This window comes from Notolepis coatsorum (assembly GCF_963971535.1).
Source record: "Notolepis coatsorum genome assembly, chromosome: 10".
Classification (NCBI taxonomy): domain Eukaryota; kingdom Metazoa; phylum Chordata; class Actinopteri; order Aulopiformes; family Paralepididae; genus Notolepis; species Notolepis coatsorum.
Window position 1 is genome coordinate 74186758 of NC_140174.1, and position 12711 is coordinate 74199468.

Sequence of the window (12711 nt, forward strand, 5' to 3'; positions counted from 1 at the left end):
CATGACCTCTTTCCTGGGTTTCGATCTGTCGAGCTTGTTTTTTAAAAGACAGGGGGGAGCTGCACAACGAGACGCTTCAGTGATTTGATCAAGTGAGTGAGAGCGGAAGGGAACGAATGAAATCAGGGAGAGAATAGAAGTGTGGATCGTGATCTAATATAGTGAACAGCAGGAGTATGAACAGAAACGGTTTGGCTATCGGGCCGCTCGGAGCGAAACAAAAAAAATTTGGGTTTGACTCAAATGTTCTGATCTATATACAGTATAGTAACGTTTGAAACTAGTTAGAACATAAAAAAGGAAGAGGTTTGTATTCATAGGCTCAAAATCACTTGCTTTGAACAACAATAACATCAATGTCATGTCCATAACTCCTTGTTGCTTATGAACCAGTTTCCAGGCTTTTGGAATAATGATTACATTCCGTAAACGTCTGAACCAACACCAAGTTCCTCTTCATTCCCTGTTCCAGTTCCCCGAACACTTTGTGATGCGCTAATTGCTCTGTGGCATTACTGAAGACTACATACGCTAGAGGCAGAGAATGATCTGTATAGGCCTCACTATTAGCTAATCGTACAGCTAGCTTAAATTGTCCACAAGCACCACCAAGATCTTCCTCAGAAGATAACAAAAGGAAACACCAACATCATTGCACGACAAAAACTTGTTTCTCTAAGCAAGCTAGGTTTAGATCTGGTCAAAACATTACACGAGAACTGTGTCAAGAGTTCCGTTGATATTCTCCCCCTCCCTCTTTTTCGTGTAATCTCATATCGTCCACTTAAATACAGTTTTTCCCCCCTGTCTGCTCCCAGAAGTCTCAGAAAAACTCCTATGGAGTTACCACCAGAGTGGAGAGTCAAGAGTTACCATCAAAATGGAGAGTTACCGCCAGAGTGGAGAGTTACCATCATGGTGGGGAGTTACTGCCAGAGTGGAGAGTTACCACCAGGGTGAGGAGTTACCGCCAGAGTGGAGAGTCCGAGGCCGAGGGAGGGAGGTGAGGGTAGATGTTTGGGGTGGTAGGGTCTGATGTCAGCAGCGGAGGAGGCAGCTGTCCTAGAAGTGGAATACTTGCTGCTGGCCCTGGATCTTTGGGAAATCCTCTTTGTGCTTACGGTTCTTGGGTCGCTCCAGGCTGCCCTGTTGGAGGTGCTTGAGCCTGGCCGCCACGGTGGGCTGGGGTCCTCTGACAGTGCCGGGTGAGTTACTGGCGCTCTGCAGGGTGGAAGGAGGAAATGGAGATGTTGTTTAGCTGACTGGTTTGAAAAAACTGTCGCTAAATCTGACCAACTCTATTTTAAGTTTAAGTTAAAGGGGAACTATCTTATAAATGGCCTTTTCCAGTGGTTAGCAATGGGTCTCATTCCCGAACGGATTTACGACAAAAAATTTCCTCTTAGGCAGATTTCTGCCCATTTAAGACATGTTAGCGCTAGTAGCGCGATTCCCCAAATTTTCCTGAGATCGGATTTGACCGTGGCTGAGAGCAGAATTTAAGAGTGCTGAGGAGCACACTTATGATTGATTGACTAATTGAAAATTGTATTAACTTGACAGACTGTGTTCTCATAGTGATTCCTTCATGTCAACGCTACAGGCCTCCTTGGAATTAATTACTTAATCATAATTAAAATAAATATGACAATATTTGTACGATAAGAAATTACGCATTTGATGTCGGAAAAATAAATAATATGGATTCATCTGATCACAGGGCAGCTGGATAAACCTATCTGAACCAGAGCGCAAGAGTTCATGTTTCAGAGCGGTGAAATTCCTCATTGCGGTATCTCAGCTGAGACAAGTTTGAGTCATTAAGACATGTTCCCAGCGCGTTGAGGACTCAGAGTGAACTTGTCATTGATTCTGTCTCAGTCGGTTCCAAGATAAGTCTTCCAAGAGAACTCTTTGGAAAATATTGGGGAATGAGACCCATTGTTTTCTAGCAATGTGGGGTTGTACCAACACTGACTAGATATGAAATTCTCATTCAGTCTCACTCCTCCACTTCAGTTGATACAAGATCCTCCCCCAGTGAACTAAGCCATTCAGAATTGCCTCGCTTGTCTATGTAGAGATGCTGATTTGCATATCTAAGCTCCTTCTGTGGTTGTAGCCACCGCCCACAATCAACAATTCGCTCAACAACGGAGCAGTGGGAATAATGCGGAAGTGGTTTCCCTGTCACTGACACTTCCTCTAAAGAGAGAGAGAAGGAGAGAGAGAGAGGGAGAGACAGACAGATAGAGAGAGGGAGAGAGAGGCTCTCATACGGAGAGGCTCTCTGAGGCTCTCTGTCTCTCCCCCTGCATTTACACACAATCGCGAGTCGAGCCGCTCACACACGCGCACGCTCGCTCATGGAGCGATCTCTCTCCCTCTCTCTATTTGTCTCTGCCTCTCTCTATCTCTCCCCCTGCATTTACACACAATTGCAAGTCGAGCCGCTCACACACATGCACACGCGCGCTCACGGAGCGATCTCTCCTTTCTCTCTCTCCCTTCTCTCTCTCCCTCTCGTTCTCTCTCGTATGTATCACGCTGTGTGGGTGACTGTCACTCAAAGCGCATTGCTAGTATGGGCGGAGCCCAGCCAAAAACAGCTTGAAACTTGAATGCAGAAAATGCTGCTCGAATGTACTTGATTAGAAATACAAAACAATGATTAAAAAAAAAAAAACTTACAGATGTGTTCCATACTCACAGGAATTGTGTAAAATTGCCCAAATAGTGAAAGAAATAGTAAGATAGTTCCCCTTTAAGTTGTTAAATTAAGTTAAGTATGTACCTTTATTAATCCCCTTGGGGAAATGTGTTCTCTGCTTTTGACCCATTCTAACTATTTTAGGAGCAGTGGACAGTCACACACAATGCAACGCCCGGGGACCAACTCCAGTAATAGCTAGTACCGTCAAGGGCGAAGGCAGGTAACATAGCCTTTAACTGTATTTATCCCCTTAATCTTACTACATCTTTAAGTGCTGTAAAGTTTCATTACACACTGCTCTATATCCCGTTTTTAGTGTTTAAAATGTCTCAGCATGGTGTCGGAGCACTGAAGTAGTGGCAAATGATAGTTGGATTGGTGGATTGCTATATCAATCATTATTTTGCAAATGGTCATTTGTTGCATGCGTCTGCTGAAGATTGATTAACTTGTGTGCTGCTCACGCAATAAAAAATAGACTAACACAGAGCATTATACTGTAACTGATAACTTGGCACACAACAGCATTTAATAGAGGGACGTAAAATACTTTGGTAAGTTTTACTTTTAATCATCATACACTATACTCCTCACAACAGAACAATGGGAATAGGGTTGAACATGGGCGAAATTCCCCTTTAAATTGGCAAAAATTTGTTTGTATGCTGATCACTGTTAGCAAGAGTCCAACGTGAATCATATCAAAGTGTATCATCTATTTTTGTTGTGTTAAAAAAAAAGAGAATAAAAATAAAGGGGAGACGAATTTCTATCTGCAGTTGTGTCCCTAAATAAATGTACCTTTACCCCCATCACTTATTTTGACAGCCCCCAGGTAAGCTCAGTTGTGCTTTGATATTTCCAGCAAAAATAAGTCCTTTTTACTCAGCTTAAAATGTCCCCAAAGCTGTCTCCTGCAGTCTGCCAAGAAAACCTGAAGAAGGAATGATCTCACACAGGCAAGCCACACAGTCACAACGGAATCAGAATTGTCAATATGTCTGGTCAACTATCTAGGGTTTGGTAGAAAATTTGTCGAATGATAGGATTTGGGATTTTGATGACTAATCGATTTGTTGATTTCATCAGGAAATTTAAATAAAATTGTGTTTCCCACTCTGTAATTATGACATTAGTACAATTATGCATAAAGACCTCTTTAAGTCTAGTGCTAATTAAAGACCAAAGCATATTTGTGAATTTGACCTATGATGCCAGACATATTCCAAGGAAATAACTCATTCGGCATGAAACAAAAAAGCAAAACACAAAATCAAAATATATTCCTAGTTGGCTAAAACCCTAACAACCAGTTAGTTCACTAATTAAAACAGGGCATCCCCAAAGATTAGAGCACTGGTTAGTTAGCAACTGGTTAATTAGTTACAATGATTATCTACAAAGCTTCTAACATGTCAGTTTTCCCACGTTAGACAGGAGACGGAAAGGGAAGCAGTGCTGTTAGCAAGGGGTTAGAGAAGGCAGTTGAATTTGAGTGACATCTAAGGTCTTTAGGCAATCGATTCAAACAGGATAAAACCAATGGTTTTCTGTCACATTTGCCGGTTCTTGTCGTGTTTTTGAGGCCAGAAGTACTGCAGCGTCTGGAGGAATTGGTCGATGTTCCCCGGATCATCTAAAAAGGTCTAAGAAAGTAGCTTTGGGGATGAACAGGATGTTTGAGGCACAGGAAGCCAATAAATCCAAAACAATCCATTTCTGGACCTTCGGAGGTTCATTTATTTCATTCTACATCCCATATTTGAGGCATTTTACTACAAACTAGTAATTCCTTTTGAGTTTCAATAATGCAAGAAAGCGAGGAAAGGAAGGGTTAAAGTACGAGCAAGTGGAGACAGAAGTAAATCCACGCAGTCACGGCGGAGAGAGGGAGGGGTCAGAGGTTAACGTTTACCTTTCTTCCTAGGGACCCATAGACGCAGGGAGGGGTTGGCCTCGGTAGGGTGTTGGAAGGGGTAGGGGACACTTTGACAGGGGTTCTCTGAAATATCTGGGGACGTGGGTGGGTTGTGTTTGTAAGGGAGACCGTTGCAAAGACAAGTTATAACGTTGATATGGCACAACTACGGATGCACCGATACCGATTACTGGTGTCAAGATATCAGAGGTGGATCCCTAGGCTGCAAAAAGGATGTTAGTATCTGAGAATTTACCCCAAATACTAACATCCGATACCAAAAGGTCAGTGACCTTTACATGCCAACGTTATAGGATTATCGTCTTCTCCAGAGTCAGACAAGAAGATACAATAGATACCATTTTCCTCTCTTTGCATTCAGTAGAAAGCTATCCAATTGCAAGATAGCCTAGCTTAGCACAAATTAATAGAAGTGGATATGGACCACTAGCCTAGCTTAAAATTCTGGGAGAGGTGTTTCTGGCCAACAGCTAGGCTACCTGGTCCTTATCAGCTTCCATTAATTTGTGCTATGCTAGGGTAGGTTGCAGCCAGATGAATGAATGAATGATCATTACATATATATAGCGCTTTTCTAGACACTCAAATCGCTCCCCACAATGTAGGGTGGAAATTGCCTCCTTCACCACCACCGTGTAGCACCCAACCTTGGGCTATGCAGGCTCAATGGCTGCTCAAAGGCTCAATGGCCTCGAACTGGTGATCTTCCGATCATGAGTCCAGAGCTCTACTCATGTAGCCATGCTGCCAGACAGCTTTCTACTGAACGCACAGAGAGGAAATTGGTATCCATCTTCTTGTCTGACTCTGGAGAAGACGGCACATTTCCCATAATGTTGGCGTGTTCCTAAGTCCCTACTGTAATGGATGACATCAATACTCGTTAGTATCGTAATGTACATTTAGTTTCTGTAACTGCTTTTAAAACTTTCAAAACTAAAGACAAAAGAAAAGTGGTAATGGTGCATCTCTTCACACAATACATTCATCAAAATATAAAAAACGATTGTAATGAACAATATCCATCCTGTATAGCTATAAAGTAAAAACTAACCTAACCTAGAGTATAGTGTCTTATATACCATGACTGGGGTCAATACTTTCAATTCAGTCAATATGAAGTGTATTTTTCTCTAAATCTGAGCATGAGAAAGTTGCCCTATTTAACCAGTATCAAAAATAAATTAAGAATGAATGCTCTTTCTATTTCAAATTGATTGAATTGAAACCGATCCCCAACCCTGCAACGGTGCAGTTCAATGTCCAGTGCAGGACACACACACAGTATACTCAAACATGATACCTCTAGCTCTGCAATGATCCTCTCTTCGTCATCCTCATCTTTGATCGCTGACGCTGCGATGATGGGCGGGGTGGAGGCGGGGCGTGGGGTGTCGGATGGCGCCCGTCTCAGCTTCACCAGAGTTTTAGGCACGTCACCGTCCTCCTCAGGCTTGTTGACGAGAATAAAGACGTTAGGACATACCGGAACAGTCATCTTCGTAATACACTACCACCAATCAGAAGCATCTTGGATTATCCACCTCTAAAAACAACCTTACATTCCCTTTAACCAAGATTTCCGATTATATGAATGAGGACTGTGTACTGTAGACGCAACCACGTACCATGACGTGGAAGAAGCACGTCATTTAGTCTACAGGGTCCTCATTGCCGGTCCAACAGGGCAACCAAACATTATGATGAAAAACATTCATGAAAAAACGTTACCTTGATCCTGACCCAGAACAGTGCAGGCCATACCACAATGTTCCTTATATGTGAGGAATGTCTCGCGTCCCACTTGGGTCTGGAACCCACCAGTTGAGAAACATGCTTAACTTATTCTGCATCAGTCATGAGAAAAGTCGGCTTAACTCGCCAACCGTTCAGCGCCAATCACGAGAAAACTCAGGTTTTAATCGTTATTTCTTTTATTAGCTATATCCATTCATTTTTCATCCATCCAGCCTGATGTTATAATTGGGAATGGGTCTGAGCTCGCAAAAGGGCAAATACCGCCGCCTACGCCTTCCAGCCGGTATTGCACCGCATTAGAAATGGTGTAGTTTCTTTTCTGGGCCGATCTGAGCCGTGCGGGTGGGGTTTAAATACTCCGGCAGGACGAGCGTTTACAACTATGCATCTGCAATGCTGCCCCCCCCCCCCCTTCATATGCAATGCCGGACAATGTGGGACGGACCTCCACGAGCAGTACCGTCATTTTTCGCACTATAAGCCGCACCTGAATATAAGCCACAGCAGCTAAATTGAATGATGTGTACATATATAAGCCGCACTGGACTAATAAGCCGCAGGTGTTTTAATGTTTAATTACCATATGTAAGGGTTCGTGCACCGAGGGGATTGTCGGGAAAGAGATTTATTTGAGGACGCTCCCATTTAGGACGCTCCCATTTATTAACATTTTTGTTTAAACAGTAACGGTAGCTAGGTACTAACGCCAGCTCACAGAATGATAGCCACGCTAGTTAGCCAGCCAGGTACCAACACCAGCTCACAGAACGATAGCCACGCTAGTTAGCCAGCCAGGTACCAACGCCAGCTCACAGAACGATAGCCACGCTAGTTAGCCAGCGCCAGCTAGGTACTAACGCCAGCTCACAGAACGATAGCCACGCTAGTTAGCCAGCCAGGTACCAACGCCAGCTCACAGAACGATACACACGCTAGTTAGCAGCAGCTAGGTACCAACGCTAGCTCACAGAACGATAGACACGCTAGTTAGCACCAGCTAGGTACCAACGCCAGCTCACAGAACGATTAGTCACGTTAGCTACGTTAGTTAGCACTAGCTGTTTCAATAGATTACTTTATTGTTATGTTCTCAGTAATACATTCCAACTGCTTGCCTCTAGCTCGCGCTCAGACACACACCAATCCGCGCCATATGATGACGTACCATCCGGTCGTCTCCAGACCTAGATGGCAGTTCCTACATATTACCAGCAGGTGGGGTAATAACATCACCATAACATCTCCCTTCTTATAAATGGTTAAGTTAACAAACACAATAACCTGAACGACCTTAATCGAATCAAAGAACTTAATCATTACACCTTAACATCTAGTAATGTAACAGCTGGTAATATAACAGATAGAGTAACAGTAGTGTAACGACTCTCTCCTTCCCTTCCTTCTCCTTAACATTAACATAATGACGACTTTTATTTTGTTTATTTTTTTTTAAACATAACAGTAAGTCCCAAAAGTCCATAGGCCTTCAGCCTTGGGTCGGGCAGCGGGCCTCTCTGCGCTTGACGGTGCTGTGGTGAGTTTGTGGGCTGTGAGGCTCACCTGTCTGCCCCCCCCCACAGTCTATCAGTCTCTCCTCCCCAGCCTCAGTGATGCCTTCTGCACAGTCAGGTATGGGCAGATTCTGCTCAAGTGTCTCATCCTGAGGAGTTGAAACTCCCTCCCGCCTCTGTGCTGCCCGTTCTGCCATCCGAAGGTCTACTCTGTTACGCCTGTAGAGAGTCCCCTCAACATCAACGAGGAAAGATCGTGGTGCGACCCTCTTCAGACAAGAGCCGAGCCGCCACCGCCCTGTACGATCGCCAGGCAACGGACGCATTCTGACTTGGTCCCCAATGTTCAAGTTAGGGAGGTCCCTGGCTGCCCTGTCATAGTGTAATTTAGCCACACCTTTTTTCAGCCTGAGTCTCTCAGTGACACCAACTGTCACACAGGGCTGCAGCAGACCAGGCGCTACCGGAAGCGAAGACTTCAGCCTGCGTGACATGAGGCGTTGCGCCGGGCTGCTGCCCATCCCCTCAGTGGGCGTGTTGCGCCACTGCAGTATAGCCATCCATACATCCGTGCCATCTAGCTTGGCCCTCTTGCATAAGGCTTTCGCTATCTTGACTGCCGATTACGCTTTCCCGTTCGCCTGTGGGTGGTGGGGGGAGGAAGTGATATGGGTGAACCCCCATTTGTTTGCGAACATCCTGAACCTAGCAGAGTCGAAGCACCCCCCATTGTCTGAAATCACACAGTCTGGTTGGCCATGACGAGCAAACTGGACTGGAGTGGCTCAACCTCCCAGAAATCAGAATAATGATAGACCATTATCAAAAAGTCTTTCCCTGCATAGGAAAAGAGGTCCATGCTCACTGTCTGCCATGGGCGCTCTGGAATATTGTGAGACATCATTGACTCCTTTTGCTGTGCTCGTGCATATTCATTGCAGGCTGGGCAGTTGGACACGTGGTCCTTGATTTCCCCTCTCATATTTGGCCAGAATAGCGTGTCCCTAGCCTGCCTGTAGCACGTCTCCCCACCAATGTGGCTTGCATGAATTCTGCCCAGCATTTCCAACCTCAGTGCCCTAGGTATGATAACACATTGCCCCCTGTAAAGCACTCCATTCTGCATGTTGATTTCATCACGGAAGGACCAATAGTCCCTTACACTCAGAGGTGCGTCCTCCTTCATATCTGGCCACCCCCGCAGCACAATCGACTTCAAGTCCTGTAGGTTCTCATCAACCTCTGTGTACTGCAGGATCTGGCGGAACCTGTGGTCAGTAACGTTGAAGTGTTGTGCCTGGTCAACGTGCATAAACGCGGCCTGCTCTCCCTCTATGCTGCACACTGTGTGCTGTGTGTGTGTCATATCTGACCCCCTGTCCTGTGTTGTTGCTCTGCTTAGAGTGTCACTGATATACATCTCTGGCCCCGGCTTGTAAGTGACTTCCAGGTTGTAATTTTGGAGCTGCATCAACATACTTTGAAGCCGCTTTGGGGCACAGCGCAGCGGCTTCTTGAAGATTGAGATCAACGGCTTATGATCTGTTTCCGCTGTGATTGTCTCCCTACCGTACAGGTAGTGGTGGAATCGTTGGCATGCAAAAACAATGCTCAAACATTCTTTCTCAATTTGAGCGTAGTTCTGCTCGGTTGGTGTAAGTGCACATGAGGCAAACGCCACTGGTTGTCCCGCCTGCGTTATGCAGCACCCCAGGCCGTTCTTGCTGGCGTCACTTTGCACTGTGACTGGTTTGGTGATGTCATAGTATTTTAATACAGGTGTGGTGGACACCAAGCGCTTTATTTCCTGTACAGCTTGATCGTGCTTAGGAAGCCAGTGCCACACACTGTCCTTGTCTAGGAGACGGCGAAGTGGCTCACACACCTCAGACAGCCGTGGCAGGAACTTAGCCAGGTAAGTCACGAAACCGATGAAACGCTGAACAGCCTTGGCGTCGGTGGGTGTTGGCATGTCCAGGACTGCTCTGGTCTTTTCTGGGTCTATTCTCAGTCCCTGTGAGGACAGTATGTGTCCATGAAACTGAACCGCCTTCAGTTTGAACTGTAGCTTTGGTATGCTGAGCCTGAGTTTTACCTTTCTGCACCGTTCCATCAGTGCGAGCAGCTTGCTGTCGTGGTCACGCTCTGCCTCGATATCAGAGTCCCCACATCCGACGACGAGGATATCGTCGGCGATTGGCTCGATGCCGCTGAGGTCTCCGAGCAGCTCGTGTTGCTTACGCTGGTAAACTTCTGGAGCCACAGACACCCCGAAAGGGAGTTTCAGCCACCTCATTCGACCCCAAGGTGTCCAGAACGTAGTTTTCCAGCTGCTCTCATCATCCAGCTTGCATTGGAGAAATGCCTCCCTGGCATCCACCAGGGTGAATATGCGCGCCTTGGGCAATTTGTAGAGCACACCCTCCAATGTCGGCATGAGGTAGTGTGATCTCTTCAGTGCCTGATTGAGGAACTTTGGGTCAATGCATGGTCGAATCTTTTCTTTTCTGTTGACCACGACCATGTTGCTTATCCAGGGTGTCGGCTCAGTGACACAAGCAATATGTCCGTCGCTCTCATATTTCTCCAGCTGTGTTTTCACCCGTGCCCTTAATGCCACTGGCACATTTCTCGGTGCACATTGAACTGGGGTCACACTCGGGTCCAATTCAAAGTGCACTTCTCCCGGCACTGACTCCACCGGGTCGTTGAAAACATCAGCATATGAACGTAGTAGTTGCTCTTTGGTTAAGGGTCCCTTAAGGCACTGATCAACTTTGTTGAGCTCTGCAGGAATAGTGACAGTCATGAGCCCTAAACGCACACATGTAGAACCAGAAAGCAGTGGATTTTGTTCAGTCTCCACCACTTCAAACACAAGGCTGTGCTTAACTCCTTTGATGACACAGTCTGTGTGATATCGCCCCAGCGATCGCATCAGCTGCCCTGAGTACAGCTTTAGTTCTGTAGTGCTTGGCCGCAAAGGGGTATTTGGCGATAGTCTCTCCTTTACTGTCCTGCCCATGACATTGCATGTAGCCCCCGAATCCAACTGACATGCTTGTTTTATGCCATTCAGTCGCAGCATTGCAAACCATTTGAGGCCCTGGGACTGTACTGTGCTAATGCATTCAGCAGTATAGATCAGTTCTCCGTTGTCTGAGCCCTCTGCTCCTCGTGGTGTATCCTCTACGATATGCACTTTTTTTACTCTACTCATTTTGCCCCCTGCCTGGCATACTTTTGCAAAATGATTTGCAACACCACAGGACCTGCATGCTTTGCCATATGCTGGGCACTGATCTCTGCCTCTCTTGTGATTAATACCACAGTATTTACAGTCAATGAGCAAATTTGTCACCTCATGTCTCGTTGTGGAGCTCTCCTGAGCTCTGTATCGCCGCTGCTTGTCCGTTGCATTTATTGTGTCCATTTGTATTCCGTCTATCGTCCTCAGACGTTTCTCAGTCACCTCAGCCTGGCGACATATTTCCACAGCTACTGGCAATGTCAAGTCCTGTTCCCGGAGCAACCTGCGTCTGGTTCCTTCACTTAAAATGCCCAATACGAGCCGGTCCCGTAGCATCTCATCCCGTAGCCCACGGTACTCGCACGTAGCTGCTCTCTCTCGCAGCCGGGTGATGAAACCGTCAATCAGCTCGTCTGTCTCCTGCTTGCAGCAGCCGAAAATGTACCTCTCGTATATAACGTTTTTCGCGGGCTTAAAATAGTCCTCCAAAGCGTCCAGAATGGCAGCTGGGTCCTTTTTCTGGTCAACAGTCAGTATAAGATTGTGCATGTAAATATGCCGACACTCACTGCCCATTATTCTTCTCAGCGTGGCGGCTTGTATCTCCACGGATTTCTCCGTCAGACCTGTTGCTAGAGAAAAGTCCTCAAACTCTGCTCGGAACATTTCCCAGTTTTTGCAAGAATCTCCTGACATCTGCATGCCCTCCGGAGCGGGGATATTTCCGAAAGCAGCCATAATTGCTTTACTTTCTAGCGTGTTAGGCTAGACCACTTCTGATCACCATGTTTCAATAGATTACTTTATTGTTATGCTCTCAGTAATACATTCCAACTGCTTGCCTCTAGCTCGCGCTCAGACACACACCAGTCCGCGCCATATGATGACGTACCATCCGGTCGTCTCCAGACCTAGATGGCAGTTCCTACATATTACCAGCAGGTGGGGTAATAACATCACCATAACACTAGCTAGGTACCAACGCCAGCTCACAGAACGATAGCCATGCTAGTTAGCACCAGCTAGGTACTAACGCCAGCTCACAGAACGATAGCCACGCTAGTTAGCACCAGCTAGGTACCAACGCCAGCTCACAGAACGATAGCCACGCTAGTTAGCACCAGCTAGGTACCAACGCCAGCTCACAGAACGATAGCCACGCTAGTTAGCACCAGCTAGGTACTAATGCCAGCTCACAGAACGATAGCCACGCTAGTTAGCACCAGCTAGGTACCAACGCCAGCTCACAGAACGATAGCCACGCTAGTTAGCCAGCCAGGTACCAACACCAGCTCACAGAACGATAGCCACGCTAGTTAGCACCAGCTAGGTACCAACGCCAGCTCACAGAACGATAGCCACGCTAGTCAGCCAGCCAGGTACCAACACCAGCTCACAGAACGATAGCCACGCTAGTTAGCCAGCTAGGTACCAACGCCAGCTCACAGAACGATATCTATCTAGGTCGTCCTCGGACGGGCCCTCCATCGGTGCTTCCAGTCATCCCGATCCTTTCTGTTCCCACATCTCTCCTGAGTAC

The 12711-nt window shown here is 46.4% G+C and overlaps 1 protein-coding gene across 1 annotated transcript in view; it reads right to left on the reverse strand.

Moving 5' to 3' along the window:
• Positions 1 to 1062: 1062 nt before the first annotated feature.
• LOC311235397 (SRC kinase signaling inhibitor 1-like) overlaps positions 1063 to 12711 on the reverse strand; it is a gene marked incomplete at its 3' end in the record, with an annotated part of 164224 nt that continues 152575 nt past the window's right edge. Inside the window, exons 17-18 of the mRNA XM_084322852.1 lie at positions 5956 to 6105; positions 1063 to 1221 (exon numbers count right to left, since the gene is read on the reverse strand). Of these exons, the coding sequence (XP_084178978.1) occupies positions 1063 to 1221; positions 5956 to 6105 (309 nt within the window). The remainder of the gene's footprint in view (positions 1222 to 5955; positions 6106 to 12711) is intronic.